General features: G+C 49.1%; 1 protein-coding gene across 1 annotated transcript in view; it reads right to left on the bottom strand.

The window, feature by feature from the left end:
- LOC135248622 (alpha-1,6-mannosylglycoprotein 6-beta-N-acetylglucosaminyltransferase B) overlaps nt 1-18,735 on the bottom strand; it is a 135,767-nt gene that overhangs the window by 69,389 nt on the left and 47,643 nt on the right. Inside the window, exons 4-8 of the mRNA XM_064323443.1 lie at nt 16,191-16,300; nt 11,455-11,531; nt 10,673-10,840; nt 7,694-7,858; nt 473-642 (exon numbers count right to left, since the gene is read on the bottom strand). Of these exons, the coding sequence (XP_064179513.1) occupies nt 473-642; nt 7,694-7,858; nt 10,673-10,840; nt 11,455-11,531; nt 16,191-16,300 (690 nt within the window). The remainder of the gene's footprint in view (nt 1-472; nt 643-7,693; nt 7,859-10,672; nt 10,841-11,454; nt 11,532-16,190; nt 16,301-18,735) is intronic.

Genomic DNA, 18,735 nt, shown 5'->3' with positions numbered 1-18,735 from the left:
GAGAACTAAAAACTCACCCCTGCAGATCCTTCACAGAGAAGGAGAACTTAAAAACTCACCCCTGCAGCTCCTTCACAGAGAAGGAGAACTTAAAAACTCACCCCTGCAGCTCCTTCACAGAGAAGGAGAACTTAAAAACTCACCCCTGCAGCTCCTTCACAGAGAAGGAGAACTTAAAAACTCACCCCTGCAGCTCCTTCACAGAGAAGGAGAACTAAAAACTCACCCCTGCAGATCCTTCACAGAGAAGGAGAACTAAAAACTCACCCCTGCAGTTCCTTCACAGAGAACGAGAACTTAAAAACTCACCCCTGCAATCCTTCACAGAGAAGGAGAACTAAAAACTCACCCCTGCAGCTCCTTCACAGAGAAGGAGAAATAAAAACTCACCCCTGCAGTTCCTTCACAGAGAAGGAGAACTAAAAACTCACCCCTGCAGATCCTTCACAGAGAACAAGAACTAAAAACTCACCCCTGCAGTTCCTTCACAGAGAAGGAGATCTTGAGGTTGTGTCCCAGGACGTACAGGGCGGTCAGGATGTCGGCCCACTGCACCATCTCCCCCAGCGGCCCCCCCTTCAGCACCTTGGGGCTGAACACGTCCCCGGACTCCTCCGTCAGGAAGCCCACGTGGACCAAGACCTGAGAGGAGGAGAGGAGAACACAGCTCAGAGACACACATCAAAGAACTCAGCTCAGAGGCAGGCATCAAAGACTAGGCCCCTTCAGACTGGTCCTGAAGGACACCGCATAATCAGCTCACGGCTTTTCTATTTTATTTTATTTTATTTTTTTTGCTGGAGCGCAACGGCGGGGCCAGCCCCATAAACGCGAACGTCTGTGACTGACTGAGTGACTGAGTGATGAAGTTACACCATTGGTCGGTCGGTCGGTCGGGCGGTCCGGTCCAGCCACGTACAGGGTTTTGACCTGGCCTTGTTTAAAAAGTTCAAACAACGTCACGGTGTCACACAGTGCTTATTTCCACCCGGCTTGTCGTTGGACGCAGCCGCCGTGAGCGCGAGGCCAGCAGCACCGCGGCTCCGCGCGAGTAGGCTGCCGCTCTCCCGGTGTGTGACAGACGCTCAGATTTACGCAGTCGGGCAGCTAACGCGACTCCGGTACCCTTTATGAATTGTATGTCTGCTCTATTAAGCCCAGAGGCGAGCTGCAGCTGGCGTCCAGCACCGAAAGAACGAGGGATGGAAACGCCATCTTCATTCAACGGGACGAGCCTCATTGGGTTCCGGGAGGGGGGTCTTCTGAGGATGAGGTGCCTCGGCCACCGTGTAATTGTGTGCTAAGTCACATCCCTATTCACATTCGGCATTCACCAACGTGGAAGTAACACAGTCTCATCCGGGCGGCGGCGACATAGCTCAGGAGGTAAGAGCGGGTGTCTGGCAGTCGGAGGGTTGCCGGTTCGATCCCCCCGCCCTGGGCGTGTCGAAGTGTCCCTGAGCAAGACACCCAACCCCTAATTGCTCTGGTGAGCGAGAGGCATCAATTGTAAAGCGCATTGGATAAAAGCGCTATATAAATGCAGTCCATTTACCATTTACCATTCATCTCCACACAATGCGCTGGCTCGCCCCCTACACTAGAACAGTGGTGTTAAAAAAAAATCAACCCATATGAAATACCCATTGTGTAGGGAGAGCAAAGAAAGACAAAAAAAAAGAGATGGCCAGAAATAGACAGACACAAAGACAGGAAGGCAAGAAATATTTCCCATTCCCTTCTTCTGAGAAACCTGACGTTACATTACCTTACAGGCATTCAGCAGACGCTCTTATCCAGAGCGACTTACACAACTTTACTTTACACACCATTTACATCGTATGCAATTATGCAGCTGGATACATATACTGAAGCAATGCAGGTTAAGAACCTTGCTCAAGGGTACAACGGCAGCGTCCTAACTTGGGAATCGAACCTGCGACCTTCAGATAACGAGACCAGCTCCTCACCCGTTACACTACCCTGCCTCCCATAAAACCCACAGACGCTGTCGGCAGCGGACCGAGGGTCGGGCAGCCGCAGAAGGTGGAGCCGCTGTCCGTGTGCACAGCGGCTCCCCGACACGCAGTTATCAGAACGAAACCCTCGCGATCAGTCGGTCGGAGCGGCCCGAACGAGCCTCGGCGCGCGGGGGGACCCAGACAGCGCCGGCGCGGGCGCGGTCTCGCCCCAAAGCGCCTGAGAACAGTGCCGGAATGAACACCCCTCTGATGTAATGAGCCCGCTCTATTAACTCCGTGCTAATACAGAAAAAAATTATGAATTTAATTACAATGGGTGGCCAGATGGCAAACGACGGGAGTGGGGGGTGGGGGGTGGCAGAGCGCAGTCCAGCCATTTTGGCTCCAGACGAGACAGAGACACCATGTTAATGAGGCGAGCAAGCACACTTTTTTTTTTTTTTTTTTCAACCTTTCAAAGTCTTGGCGACAAAGGCGACAAAAAAAAAAAAAAAAACTTTCCACGGAAAAGAATTTCACGAAGCAGTACGAGTGTCCTTATCTTTCTACGCAATAACACCGGTCTCAGGCAAGGCCGGGACATTTCTGCCGAGCTCATGACAATAACGCCTGGCTTCGGAAACACGTTCAACTAAGGCCGCTCGATCCAAGTGATACAAAACCTGGTACGATTCATAATTGTCACAGACTCGCTTGTTACGAAGGTCCGCATCGATCGTTCGAGGAAGGAAGAAACGGAAAGAAAGGAAATGAGCCACGCTTCTCAGGAGCGTAAGAGAAGGAAAAGAAAAGCGGCGGGAAAAAAAAAGGGAAATAAAGGGAGACTGGTGAGATGAGCGAGAGAGAGAGAGAGAGAGAGAGAGAGAGAGAGAGAGAGGCGGCCTTTTTGAGGACGGTATGTTGTTCCTCTCAGTGTTAATGGGCTCCAGCGTCATATCTGCAGAGCACGATGGAGGCTGTGGCGAGGGCCACTCTTCTGCATAAAACCCGGCCCCCCGGTAAACATCACCGAAATAAACACAATGGGGCCCGACTCTCCAAGCGAGGCTGTCGTGGATGAGCCAATGCATTATCGTCACGCCATCAGGACTTGGGGGCAAAAATAAAATACTACGCAATTTTCCATGTCCTTCTGAGTGAGAATGGAATAAAAAAGTACACGTGTGCTCTAAAGAGTGGGGGGGGGGGGGGAAATACTGAACAGTGTGTTTAGTCACAGAGCTCTATCTGAATCCTTGGTCAGCAGTGGTGCCTCACGCAAACCTCCACCCCCACACCCCACGTGACTCAATACATACGGTATAGGAAGCTTTGAGCTCTACCTATCATTCCCAATGACCTCTCAAAGTCCAGCTTCACCTCTACACCGGGATACCCAGGAAGGACGCCAGACATAAGCCGGCTAAGTGGACAAAACATTGGCTACCCCCCCCCAACATGAACGGCCCTTAAAAACTGATGAAAAGACAGTAAGTGAGATAGAGGGAATTTATCTGAAAAAAGGAATAAACCGTACACAGTCTTGGCATGATTTAAAAAAAAAATTAAGCTCATGAACGCGAAACGCACTACAACCTAAAATAGACATAATAGATACAATAGATATCCTCGACATCTTGAGCGCATGCCAATATGGAGAAGCAGCGAGGAGACAGAAAACTGAAAAGATTTTATTTTTTTTTCCCCTGAACATCAGCGCGCATGTTGGCAGCGAGCCACGGCGGGACAGCTACGCAGATCGCTGTAGAGCTCGCTCACCGTCTGCTTGTAAGCCAGCTCAGAAAACAATAAACGAGTAAAACAGGCGCGACACGGCACAGAGCAATAATCCGTGCTGGGGAGTACGCGGCCCGTTGATTCTGTGTCCCGCGTGATGCGTATCTGAGGGAGCGGGAAAAACCGGAGGCTACAGGAGGCTACAGGAGGCTGGAGGCCTTCGCCGTGGAGAGGTACCTGTGACGGCTCGTCACGGGCGGCGGCTCTCCGGGGCCTACGCCACGCCACGCCACGCCTTGCCTTGCCTCGCTCACTAGCCCTGAATGACAATGCTTACCCCCACCCCCCCACCCCCACCCCCCCCGGCTGGCACAGAGGGCACACAGTCAGAGGACACAGTGAGAGGGCACAGAGTCAGAGGGCATGAGAGGGCACACAGTCAGAGGGCACAGAGTCAGAGGGCATGAGAGGGCACACAGTCAGAGGGCACAGAGTCAGAGGGCATGAGAGGGCACAGTCAGAGGGCATGAGAGGGCACAGTCAGAGGGCATGAGAGGGCACACAGTCAGAGGGCACAGAGTCAGAGGGCACAGAGGGCACACAGTCAGAGGGCACAGAGGGCACAGAGTCAGAGGGCACACAGTCAGAGGGCACAGAGGGCACAGAGTCAGAGGGCATGAGAGGGCACAGTCAGAGGGCACAGAGGGCACACAGTCAGAGGGCAGGAGGGCACACAACAGTCAGAGGGCATGAGAGGGCACAGTCAGAGGGCACGAGAGGGCACACAGTCAGAGGGCACAGAGGGCACAGAGTCAGAGGGCACAGAGGGCACAGAGTCAGAGGGCATGAGAGGGCACAGTCAGAGGGCACAGAGTCAGAGGGCACAGAGGGCACAGAGTCAGAGGGCACAGAGGGCACACAGTCAGAGGGCACAGAGTCAGAGGGCATGAGAGGGCACACAGTCAGAGGGCATGAGAGGGCACAGTCAGAGGGCACGAGAGGGCACACAGTCAGAGGGCACAGAGTCAGAGGGCACAGAGGGAACACAGTCAGAGGGCACAGAGGGCACAGAGTCAGAGGGCACACAGTCAGAGGGCACAGAGGGCACACAGTCAGAGGGCACACAGACAGAGGGCACAGAGGGCACAGAGTCAGAGGGCACACAGTCAGAGGGCACAGAGGGCACACAGTCAGAGGGCACAGAGTCAGAGGGCACACAGTCAGAGGGCATGAGAGGGCACAGTCAGAGGGCACAGAGGGCACAGAGTCAGAGGGCACACAGTCAGAGGGCACAGAGTCAGAGGGCACACAGTCAGAGGGCACAGAGGGCACACAGTCAGAGGGCACACAGTCAGAGGGCACACAGACAGAGGGCACAGAGTCAGAGGGCACACAGTCAGAGGGCACAGAGGGCACAGAGTCAGAGGGCACACAGTCAGAGGGCATGAGAGGGCACAGTCAGAGGGCACAGAGGGCACACAGTCAGAGGGCACAGAGGGCACAGAGTCAAAGGGCCTGGTGGCTCATCACAGACATCTGAGAGAGCAGCATCTACGCCCTCCACCCGCGCCCGCCCCCTCCTCATCGCTCCACCCTTACTTCTCTCTTCCCTGTTCTTCCTGTCTCTCTGCACTGTCCTGTACAATAAAGCCCATTAAAAAAAAAATTTAATTTTTTTTTTTTTTAAAGAGAGATGAAAATGATTCGCTTTCAGCCGCTGTAGTTAGTCAGGATATTCCAAAAGTTCTCTAAATCTGCTGAGTTTGTCCATTTGGCTTTTCAGCTGTATTTTCCCTCAGGTAATACAACATGGCAGCACCCAGCCTCTTTCCCCCAGCTGTGTTACTTGTGCGTCTTTACTTACGCTTGCTGCTCAGATGGACGCGGCGTCCTAATTGCGTAACAGAAATGTAAGAAAAATCAAAGCAGGTGCAAATTAGCGAAAGCCCGTAAAAATGAGCAATCAGCCCGGCTGACAGCCAATCCCAAGAGAGAGAAGTGTCAGTACAACAAACTATTGTTGGACAAAAAAAAAAAGTTAAACTCAACAAAAAACAGGCTGACGTCCTCAAAACGTCCTTTTTTTCCCCGCTTTTCCACTAATTATTTCCCTTCTTTTTATATCCTATAAAGCTGACGAGCCTTGGTGCGATCTTTGAAGTGTCACTGCTGGGCAAATTACTCTTAACGTTCTCATTTCAGGGGAAGGTGAAAGATATTAAAAAAAAGTTTTTCAAAAACATAAAAAGTTTTAAGACTCATATAAAAGGACAAATCCTTTGCTTTCATTTCAACAAAAAAAAAAAAAAAAAAAAAAAATTACTAAAATTAAGTTCCTTTAAATTTTAGGAATGCGAATTAGAGTACCTCTCATCCAGATATGGGCTGAGGGCATGCCCGGATTTTGGCTATATGGGAACAAGCCCGCAGCTGTGCCCCTCATTCCGCGTGAGCGCGCGTGAGGAAGAGGGCGCCTGCCCTGACTTCCTCACAGACTGCGTTCCCGCGACGAGAGGCACCTCACCTCAGAACCCCCTCCGCACGTCACGGGGGGAAATAAATCAGACGCGGGCTTTGATGTCCGCCCGGGGGAGAGAGAGCGAGAATGAAAGGTGCACAATGGCGTCGTGCTGGTGGGGAGAAGGCGAAGCCGAATAATTTATTTCTCTGTTACAGGAGGGGCACGCAGAGAGAGAGAGAGAGAGACGCTTCTCCCCGCCCCCCCCCCCCATGGGTTCCGGTTCTGGGAGCCGTGGCTGACAGGGAAAGAATGGGGTAACCTCAAGCAGAGCTGTGGGAATGCACACGCTGAATTATTCCCCTTCCAGGGGAACGCAAACAACATACTCGCACACACACACACACACACACGAATACACATACACACCCACGCATACACATGCACACGTGCGCACACACACGCAAACACACACAAACGCGCACACATGCAAACACATACACGCACACAAACACACACACACACACGCACACACAGACACACACAAACTCGCACACACACACACGCACACACACACAAATCCTGACCGGTCAGAGGAACATCTAATGAGAACGAATAGCTTTTGGGGGAGGCCCAGGAAACACATTCTCCACATGGGGGGGTGCGGAGAAACAGGCGCCGTCCCCCCCCCATGAAATTCTGCTACTTTCAGTAAAAACGACACGCACTTTAAAATCTGTTGTGCTTAATAACCGTTTTATTTTAAATCCACATCCAACAGTTTTAACGGGCGGACTTTTATTTAAATGTATTCCGGCTTAATCGGAGACGATGGGGCGTCGCGGTGCGCCCGGCACAGGTGCGCCCGCCTGCTCCCTCTTAAATGTCAACGCGGTGAAAACACTGCGAGAATCCATCGGTCTGCGGCGGGCCCGTACCTGCCGCCGCCGCCGCCGCCGCCGCCACACCGCTCCGCAAGCCCGCTCATCGCCGCCGTTTACAACAACGGCCGAACGAACGAAGGGCCCCTAACAAGCTAATCTGGGTTAAAACGCCACTCTGGGGATGACACGTTTCCAAGGGCGGGCGGGGAATCACGCCCCCCCAACCCCCCCCCCCCCAATCGACCGCAGCGGAGCCCCCGTGTAATCACACCGGCCCCCATTTCCGCACGGCCGACACTAATCCCCCTTTCGACATGAAACGCTGACTTCCGCCTCCCCGTGGTTAACGGTTTTACAAACGGCACTGAGCAGCCGTAAAAAAATATCAAGAGCGAAAACACACACGGGGGTTTCGGTTTTTGTGACAGGGAGAAAGAAAGACAGACAGTTAAAGTTTTTTTTTTCGGACAGACTAGGCGTGAACAGGGAACAACGATTAGGACTCATACCATACCCTCACCGGCGTCCCACCCGCAAACTCTGCCAGTTGTGTTCGTAGGAACGTCTGACCAAGCCAGGAATTGAACCCGGGTCTCCGCGGCGGTAGGCGAGCGCTTACACCTCCGCACCACCCGAGACGGGCCCGAGCTCACCTTCTTCTGCTCCCTCCAGCGTCCGAGCAGCTTGCGGTCGAGCCGCCGGGCGGCCGTGCCCCACTGCGAGGCCAGCCGCCGGATGCGTCTCTTCATGAAGCTGAGCGACTCCTTGCCCGTCCCCACCTGCTCCAGGAGCGAGCCCACGTCCGCGCGGAAGGCCGCCTGCGGGAGAGAGGGAGAGGCGGAGAGAGAGAGAGGCTCACAGACAGGAAGCGGCGGCGACTTTATTAGGGCCACACAGCTCAGGAGGTAAGAGCGGTTACAGGGGCCACATAGCTCAGGAGTTAAGAGTGGTTATAGGGGCGACATAGCTCAGGAGGTAAGAGCGGTATAGGGGCGACATAGCTCAGGAGGTAAGAGTGGTTACAGGGGCCACATAGCTCAGGAGGTAAGAGCGGTTATAGGGGTGACATAGCTCAGGAGGTGAGAGCGGTTATAGGGGTGACATAGCTCAGGAGGTAAGAGCGGTTATAGGGGCCACATAGCTCAGGAGGTAAGAGCGGTTATAGGGGCGACATAGCTCAGGAGGTAAGAGCGGTTATAGGGGCCACATAGCTCAGGAGGTAAGAGTGGTTATAGGGGTGACATAGCTCAGGAGGTAAGAGTGGTTATAGGGGCCACACAGCTCAGGAGGTGAGAGCGGTTATAGGGGCCACATAGCTCAGGAGGTAAGAGCGGTTACAGGGGCCACACAGCTCAGGAGGTAAGAGCGGTTATAGGGGCGACATAGCTCAGGAGGTAAGAGCAGTTATAGGGGCCACATAGCTCAGGAGGTAAGAGTGGTTATAGGGGTGACATAGCTCAGGAGGTAAGAGTGGTTATAGGGGCCACACAGCTCAGGAGGTGAGAGCGGTTATAGGGGCCACATAGCTCAGGAGGTAAGAGCGGTTACAGGGGCCACACAGCTCAGGAGGTAAGAGCGGTTATAGGGGCGACATAGCTCAGGAGGTAAGAGCAGTTATAGGGGTGACATAGATCAGGAGGTAAGAGCGGTTATAGGGGTGACATAGCTCAGGAGGTAAGAGCGGTTATAGGGGTGACATAGCTCAGGAGGTAAGAGCGGTTATAGGGGTGACATAGCTCAGGAGGTAAGAGTGGTTATAGGGGCCACACAGCTCAGGAGGTGAGAGCGGTTATAGGGGCCACATAGCTCAGGAGGTAAGAGCGGTTACAGGGGCCACACAGCTCAGGAGGTAAGAGCGGTTATAGGGGCGACATAGCTCAGGAGGTAAGAGCGGTTATAGGGGCCACATAGCTCAGGAGGTAAGAGTGGTTATAGGGGCCACATAGCTCAGGAGGTAAGAGCGGTTGTCTGGCAGTCGGAGGGTTGCCGGTTCGATCCCCTGCCCTGGGTGTGTCGACGTGTCCCTGAGCAAAACACCTAACCCCTAATTGCTCCCAACAAGCTGACTGGTACCTTGCATGGCAGCCTTTCACCGTTGGTGTGTGAGTGAGTGTGTGTGTGAATGGGTGAATGAGAGGCATCAATTGTAAAGCGCTTTGGATAAAAGCGCTATATAAATGCAGTCCATTTACCATTTATTAACAAGGAAAAGGACAGAGATGTGTACGGCAGATTACATTACACCGCGGAGAGATCTCTGCGAAGACTTCATGGCGCTACTTCCCGAGGGCTTTCGATATCGTGCTATGTGGGGGTTGTGTCTGCGTCGAACATGCAGACGAATACATTTCGCCTGCCTCGTCTCCCTGGCCCCTGGGGACACAGACCGTTTGCACAAGCGCGCAAATAAATTGGTCTATAATCAGGTCAACCAGAGGGCAGGATGCTCTGCCAGATCTCCCAGCAATTTGTTTCCTGTCATTCATTAATTCTTGGTTTTTCTACACTTGCCCGTTTTCAGTGAAAAAAAATAATAAATTATTCCAGTCACTTAAATATGTGAATCACACCTTTGCACTGGGAAACATGCCAGGCATTAATCAACTGTTACAGAATTGCTGGGGAGACATACACAAACACATTTGCTTACACACACACACACACACACATAGAACACACATATACACACAGAGACACGTTAATTGGCAAGTGTCTTCCTCTTACAAGTTGTGCGCGCTGGATTGGAAAATAACTAAGCTAATGTGATGAGCGCTTTCAGAACCAGAATGCACCTGGAGGAAGTCACATGGTTAACAGAACACTGCAAATAGAATCAGAGAATTCAGCTGCGCACGGAATTAGGACTAGAAGTAGAACTGGAATTAGAAACCAATGGCGCCTTCATTCAGGGAACAAACCAGTGCCAGGAGGGAGGAAAAATAGCAATGGGGGGGGGGGGGGGGGGGAGATTGGGCCGTGAAATGTGCAGAGAGAAGAACAATTAACTGAAGTCAAACCGGGTCAAACAGAGCACAGCTGTGTGTTTACCCATAAAAAAAAGTTTTAATACGAATGCTTCCAGCTGCAGCTGAGCGCTCCTGAAATTACAGTGATAATGAGTGTGTGTGTGCGTGTGTGCGTGTGTGTGTGTGTGTGTGTGTGTTGTGTGTGTGTTGTGTGTGTGTGTGTTGTGTTTGTGTGTGTGTGTGCGGGTTGTGTGTGTGTGTGTGTGTGTGTGTGTGTGTGTGTGTGTGTGTGTGTTGTGTGTGTGTGTGTGTGTGTGTGTGTGTGTGTGTGTGTGCGTGTGTTGTGTGTGTGTGTGTGTGTGTGTGTGTGTGTGTGTGTGTGTGTGTGGTGTTGTGTGTGTGTGCGTGTGGTGTGTGTGTGTGTGTGTGTTGTGTGTGTGTGTGCGGTTGTGTGTGTTGTGTGTGTGTGGTGTGTGTGTTGTGTGTGCGGTGTTGTGTGTGTGTGTGTGTGGGTGTGTTGTGTGTGGTGTGTGTGTGGTTGTGTGTGTGTGTGTGTGTGTGTGTGTGTCTGTGTTGTGTGTGTGCGTGTGTGTGTGTGCATGTTGTGTGTGTGTGTGTTGCTTTCCTCACACCAGTTCTCGGCGCACCCTCGCACGCCGTACGCACCTGTCTCTTGCTGAAGGTCTTCTGGGTCGGGGGTTTGGTGTGGTTCCTCCAGACCAGAGGGGGGCAGAACCACTCCACCTCACTCAGGTAGATGAGGAACGAGCAGTCCGAGCCATCCACACCATAGAAGGCATAACACGGGTCGGAGGTCCAGCGGGCCCGCATCCACTGAAACGAACCAGGGAACAATAGTCACAGTTCTAGTGCATAAATAAAAAAACTGGTCATCATATCCATGAAGAAAGCATCTTTGCTGAACTGCAGGAACCCTTTTTTTTGGTAATGTTTCCAATCTGGCGATTTTATTGTACGAAACAAGGTGAGAAAATTTTAACTTTACACTGGTTTGAATGGAAGGACAATTGTGACAAAGTCACAGAAATATTGGTTGCTGCTCAGGTATACATAATTATAACTTTCATTATTTTGTATTGCATTAGGACCTTATTTACAATTAGGCAGCCTTTGGACTGCTATCCATATTTTTTTTGCATATCTGTTTTGCAGTGCAGTATAATGAGTAAGGAGTTGGTCTTTTAACCTAAAGGTCGCAGGTTCGATTCCCCGGTAGGACACTAACCTGCATTGCGCTTCAGTATATATCCAGCTGTATAAAATGGATACAACGTAAATGCTATGTAAAAACGTTCTGTAAGTCGCTCTGGATAAGAGCTTCTGCTAAATGCCCGTAATGTAATGTAATGCAATGCATCGTGTTTCTATGTAGTTGTTATTGCACATGTAGTCATCTGAGGTGTTTTTATTAATTTGATGTTACTCACATCCACTTTGCTGGCGCAGTCCGGATATTGGGGGTCCTTGGGAACCTCACACTGACCCGCCGAACCATCTCTAATCACTGAGGAAATACAGGTCATACAGGTAAGATACTGTGGATACAAACTCGGAATGTACGCAGGCTTAATGAATCAGACATACTGTGCAACATCGGACGATCACGTCTTTAAAAATCTGGGAGTTTCGATGCACGGCATTAGTACTGGATTTGAAAATACGCAAGTTCACACGGTAAGTATGTTGTCAGCTTGTTACATTTGCAAACTCTGTCTGGGCGCAAAAGTTTGAACTTAAATTAAAAAAAAAAACTTAATTTCAGAAGCAAAAGTAGTTGAATTTGTTGTCAGTCGCTTATTTTGATACATGAACCCCATGAGTCGACGCTTAAAGCAGGCAGGCAGTATGCAAGACCATGAAAATCACATTGAAATAATGCAAAGAGAAGTGTGGTCCACATCATGCCAGTTTTATTTACAGCCGTTTGGGTCATTGTGAATTGGCTTGAAGATCATACGAATTTCAACCACGGTACCAGCACAAATATACTGCAGAGCATTCCCATCATACCTCCATACCAAAACAATAAGCACGCAAGCCTTCCTACACCATCGTACACAGAAACCCTCAGTACAAAATTTTGGTTAGAAAGACACACAGTAGAGTTTCAGTAACTGCGTTGTTTTGCCACTGAAAGCTATGCATAAGTTATTTTGTATAAATACAATTTACTGACAGCGTTCAATGCATCAGACAATATGTACAGCAAAACTAATCTGGTCACGTCGCAGAATATATCGATTGTTTTACATCACACAGAAAATGCATTTTGCTATTTATCTGAAAACAAACAATCCGTGCATACGTAGCCTAAAGACCATGCATATGATATGTACCATTTATTAAACAGATTCAGAGAGTGTACCAACATTTAGACAACGATTTTCACACATTGGATTATAATATCCAACAACAGGCCATTGTAAGCTATATTTCTTGTCTTCAGGTGCCATTTGGTATTCTGAGTTGGATATACTTGAAATTATGGATCAACTGGGGGTCAACTCTTGTTCTAGGAAGGCATACACAAGAAAAGAAACAAGTAAATATGCCAGTGTACGTAGTTAGTTACGTTTGAGATGAAAGAAAGATAATTGCTGAGGTGTTTGCAACCATAAACAGCTTTTAAGGCAACGGCTTACAACATCCACATCCATTTCCACTGAATTGTTCAGGCATTAGAAACGCTTTGAAAATATCCTGGTGATCTCGTGTCGATGCATTCAGGATGTGCAAGCAACAGGCTAGGCTGGCAGTCGATTTTAAAATTCACGAGAAATGGAAATGAGCAGTTATTTGGAAGAATCGCACTACTCCTGATGCAGAGGTGCGCGCGTAGCTGCCATTAGTATGGGCCTCGCAATATCAATGAGTCTTTGGAGTCCATTTACTGCAACAACAAGAAAAAACGCTCTAACCTAAGGAGCAGGTAAACGGCAGGCTAATTTGACTGCGGGGGTCGCGAGCTCGACGCAGGTCATTCAGCTAGACGCCGAACCACCGCAGAACCATCAAACAGCACGCAGGACCAACCCCCCCCCGACCCGGTGCCCCCATTACAGGGCCCGCATTAGGGCAGAGGAAACGCGTGCGAGGTGACCCGTTTCCCCCTTCCCAACTTCAAGCCCCTTAAGTTCTCTTCGGACGTGAGGACGGAGGAGAGCGTTCCCCGCTCGCTGAGATGTAAATCATCGCGTTAATTGCAGCCGCTGGGCTAGCTAACGGGCTCCAGCCGCAGAGGGCCGGGGGGGGGGGGGGGGGCGCTTGTCGGCCGCGTTCGTTTAACGGGAAGAGCGAGAGATTGATGGCGGCGCTCGAGCGAGATTAAAAAGACTCCCACTCCGGCAGGCTCAATTTGGCTAATTGAAGGAAGGGGCGGAGCTTATTTATTTATTTATTTTATTTTTTTTATCCGAGGGGTTTTTTTTGCTGCCTGGGCGTAAGCAAGAGCGATCAAAGACAACAAAAAAAAAAAAAAAAGGGGGGGGCGGGCTGAATAACGGCAGCAACGGTGAAATGAAAGGCGCTACATGCGCTAACGAGATTAGCCAGGACAAGGAGATCAAAAAAAAATAAAGCCAGCGGGTATACAGTATATTCGGTACAGCACATCGACTTGACATGAAAACAAGACCTGACAAGAATCCATAAAGAATCGCTGTATTGCAGCATTAATTACAGCATATCAGTTCTATGCATTACAGTTCACCTCATTTGAAAGTAAAAGCAAACATGAATTCCTTCACATATCAGTGCTGGTAGATTCTGGGATGGGGTAGGGGGGGGGTGGGGGGGGGGGGGGCTTGATGTCCTCTGATACTGTTTTGTGTTTGGGAGCATCATGCTTCAGCAATAAGTTGTGAAATCCGAAGAATAATTTATGGTTTCATTAGAACACCGGGTGGGCACCAAAGACATCTACTGTATCTTTGAACGCGACAAAACGTAAATTTAAATTGGGAAAGCTATGCCATTCATTCTACCTTTAGTGTGATTCATCAGTTAGTATGCACAGCAACTAGTTTTTTGTTTTAACAGCAGTATATTCCTATTTACTTCACAAAGACCGTAAAAAAACAAATTTCCTTCACAGAGACCACAATATCATAAGATTTAAACATATCAACCTCCGTTATTTCACAAAGATTACAATAAGGTAAGATCAACGCTCATTTCTTGTTTTGCATTTCAAAACTATATTTTTTTGTTTCACAGGATCTCCCTTAGTTTATCGCAAAAATGAGCTTTTGCCCAAGATACAGGCTAACTGCCTTCTCAACGCAACAAGCACAAACAAACGAAAAGTCTGGTGTCGCAATATTCAAGCGCAAACAAAAAACACAATATCGTATGCTTGTGCCCACAGGCAGCGCCTGAACGGATGCAGTGGGGCATATTTAAGAATAATCCATTTCAGTTTCGCTTGTCATATCACCAATCAATAGCTGGCCTGCCGAAATATTTCAGTCTTCAGCTCCTCTAATGCATCACCTTTCAAAGCGGTCAGAAAAATCTGCTGATATGGAATCTTTTCTAGTTTAAACATTTTCCCTCACAGAACCAAAGCAGGAAACCAAACCAAAGCAGCGCCAAATTTCTTTGAGCCTAAACTACGTTGTATGCTCATCACCACAGATTTTAATGAAAAAAAAAAAAAACAAACTAAATGTAGTCTGTGATCAATTTAATTATTTTTCACCCGAAAACATTTTCACTCTAGTTCCACAAAAATGAAAAGCAATTAAACATTAGCATGTTTAAATGATGACAAAAGCCAGTTGTCAGAATTAACCATGTCAACAGACAAAGCTACATATTTAACTATTAAATCAAATGGTTATTTACTTGGCATTGCAGCAGTTTAATAAAATATATAATCAAATTCAAGTACCTTATATATAAAATGCATTGCCATGCAAAGTACCATGTTTCATTCAATCAGATTAATATTATACGCCTCTGACATAAAATATATTCTTATTCATTTTCAATTTATCTAGCTTATTTTGCAAAGCTAGCCAGGGGAAAATAATGGAAAATAAAAGTATTAGGGAGGATCAGCTTTTCAATTTGACCAACAAACAAAGCATAATTGGGGGTTTCTTTTTCTAGATGGAAATGAGATTACCTTGTTTACTCAATTTTACATGCTGTGTTCCTCCTACAGGACCAAACACAGCTGGGTACAGTATAATCAACTCCATAATATATGGAAATAAGGGAAGTTGGGTTACAGAACAGCTAATGAAAAAAAAGAAGCTTTTCACACTTTAACATGCAGTACTTACTCAGAGAGTGCTGACTTGTGATAATGCTGTTAACACTTACAGTGTGAATTTTTATTATTTTTTTAAAATCCATAATTCCATTCAAAATACAGGGTTTCACATGCGTATGGTGGGCTGAAGAGCAGCAGATAATGCTAAAGGAATCCATGTTATTTGGGAGCGCAGTTTTAATATGGGTTGTGGGCATGGATCTGGCCTTGCATTTTCCAATCTGTACCTATGGGGGGGGGAGGGGGGGGGCAGGCAGCCATATCAGGACATCTGATGTAGTTTCCATACTGATCTACAGTCTCCCATGTGCAAATTCGACCCAGAGCTGCACAATTTCTGCTAGCTTATCCCGGCTGACAAAATCACATCATCATAACCCAGCATTCTCAGCAGATTCAGCCAGGTTATGCTGTGCACAATCTATCGCTCACGGGTTGGGCTGACACGATGCTGCTTAGGACACGCTGTAAACCCTGTGCCGCCTGCGCTGAATGTTTCACAGCAGAGACGCTGCGTCCTTTCCCTCACAGGCTTTGGAGTCTGGAGAGAAGCAGGCTGCGAGCGAGAGCGCGAGAGAATGAAAAGCGAAAAGTTCGAGAAAACTCCAAAACTCAGAGAGAGAGAGAGAGAGGAAAGAGAGAGAGAGAGAGAGACAGAGACAGAGACAGAGAGAGAGAGAGAGAGAGACAGGAAAGAGAGAGAAAGAGAGAGAGAGAGATTCCTCCCCGGTGTTGTTTCAGCATGAATCCTCCAGAGGTGTTGTGGACTAACGGGAGTGTGCAGTGTGCAGTGTGCAGTGTGCAGTGTGCAGTGTGCAGTGTGCAGTGTACAGTGTGCAGTGTGCAGTGTGCATGCGTGCATGCGTGCAGTTCGGCGTGCCGTACCTCTGCCTGCCGCCATACTGTGCTGCAGGATCTGCTCCACGCGCACCGCCATGTTGGACACGTTCTGGGCAATGGCCTGGATCCTCTCCACCAGCCCTGCTGGCTGAAACCTGCGAACAGACAGACATGCTCACTGAACCCACCCCAAATTCACCACCTTCTCAAGCTACCCTCCTAGCTTGACTTAGCATAGGTTAGGTCAGACGCATGACCGCCAATCACACCTCCACTGCCCAGCACTTGCAGTGTCAGGACCACTGACCCACCAAATGACCACCACCAACTACATTCCCAAGCTACCTTCCTAGCTTGTCTTAGCATAGGTTAGGTCAGAGAGACATGCTCACTGAACCCACCCAAATTCACCACCTTGCATTCACACTGACCCCATTTACCACTCCACTACCCTAGTTTGACTTAGCATAGGTTAGGTCAGAGAGTAACATTCACTGTGTGAACTGGACTTTATGTGTTCATGGTTATGAACACAACGAGTACTGTACCTTATCAGACCTGTGTTTTGTAGTTCCAACTACCTTTGGTATGCACTTATTGTACGTCGCTTTTGATAAAAGCGTCTGCCAAATAAATGTCATGTAATGCAATGTAATACTTTCCTTTCCCATATTCACTCCATCACCACCCAAGCTCCTCTGTTATCTCCGATACAAAGTACCAGGGGTTGAGTACAAGGAGGAGGGCTATGAATTAACTACTTGTAACGTCAAAATTACTTCCAGGAAGAGGTTTTCATCTGTAACCTTACTAAAAGAAAAAATGACCACTTCAACACAATTACTGAAAGTGATGTTAAAAAAAAAAAGAAAACAAGCTCCTTCTTATTAAAAGTTTTTCCCCCCCTCTACCAAGCTGGCATAACATTAACTAGCGGGAAGAAATGCTAATTGCGTGGCACTTGGTTGGAGCGTGAAATAGAAAAGCTTTATACCCACCGATACAATTTACTTGTCGAGATGAAAACGTTACTCAGCACATTACGGCCGGTCCCAGAGAGAGGCGCGGAGAACTCGGAGGACTGAGGTTGTTAGCGGACGTGTTTTATTAGAGAACTGAGCAGGGAAACGGTTTGAAGCCAGTGTTCTACTCTAAGCGTGAAGACAAGCAGCAGCCCTGAGGGGGAACCGCCTAATTCACTAGCGCCTCTACATCAAGAGGCGAGAGCAGGAGAGGAGAGGAGAGAGGAGACACGCCAGGTGTACAGGTGAAGACAGAGGCGGCGCAACCGCAACTAGATTAGAACCGGCCGCAAGCACATCAGCCAAAGTAGACAAACAAATATTCGCTGGCAGCCGCCGCGGCCCCTGGCTCCACGGCTGTCCTCCAGCGACCGACGAGGGGACGGGCCGCCAACTTCTGGCATCGACCGAACGTCGAGAGCAATCGGGCATCAAGGGAGCCTCTTGGCACGGGAACCAAAAGGGAGACCAGGCCTGCGCTTCCCTCCAAAAATGACCGTCTGCGATAGGGGAAACGAGCGAAAGATCCCACACCAGACCAAACACAGCGCAAACTCCTATTAATCCAAACCTACGACACGCGTGCCAGAGCTCACAGTGGAGCGAGGGCTGACCTTCGGTTCTTGCCCTAACGAGTGTAAAAAAATACAGGGCACAGCAGCCAGGATAATGTGGGACTAAAACACCTGGTAACAGCCAAGATTTAAAAGGGCAGTTTGCAGGTGTTCTGCTTTTACGACGGAGAAATCGACAGCCTAACAAAGCTTTTCGCCGCTCGCGGTAATCGCGCTGTGAAGTTCGCCCTGACAAGCCGCCTTTGTGTCGCGGACACAATGAAAGCTTGATGCGCCACACAGGCTGAAAGACAGGCGCAATCATTATGTCATCTCAAACAGAGCTTTCAATAGCCCGATAGGCCCACATCCATCACTTTCCGTGACGGTTCAGGTATGGCAACGCTAACTGCGGTGGTCCTCAGGAAAGTCCTCTAGCGTCTTCTGTTAACAGTCAGCAGTGATGTTTTTTGCCACAGAGCCGGTGGAAAATATCACTTGCTCCTTTCAACAACAAGAAACAAAAACACTTTGAAATGAGGTGGATAAACTGTCCTCCAGAAGCAGGGGAATTTTCAAACGCAAGATCTGTCATGAAACTCTTCTGAAGAGGCGCTACTTTAAGGCATTCCCCTTTAGTCACTACAGTGCCCTTCCTAAATGCCATCTGTCAGCTTCTGCTCCCTCTGGGGAGTTCCCCCCGCTTTCTCTGCCCCCTGTTCCCCGTTACATCCACCTTCTGAACTTCTCCCTCGACTCCTGTCACCATTTTAGCACCCCCCCCCCCACCCCCGACCAGCTTGTCACCAAAAGACATCATCAGAGAGAGAGAAAGAACGAGAGAGATAGAAAGAATGAGAGAGAGAGAAAGCCTGTTTCACGCGTGGGACCCACAGAATTGCCGGCTAGTGCTAGTGGTAATCCTCATTCACTCATAGGTTTCCTGTATGGAAAAATTCCATGGCGAGTCAGTGTACATGTGGCATGACCATTTGTAGATTATCTTATTGTAGA

This window comes from Anguilla rostrata, chromosome 2 (assembly GCF_018555375.3).
Source record: "Anguilla rostrata isolate EN2019 chromosome 2, ASM1855537v3, whole genome shotgun sequence".
In the NCBI taxonomy this organism is placed as follows: Eukaryota; Metazoa; Chordata; class Actinopteri; order Anguilliformes; family Anguillidae; genus Anguilla; species Anguilla rostrata.
Note: the sequence above shows the minus strand (reverse complement) of the source record. Positions and strands in the feature narration are given on the sequence as shown.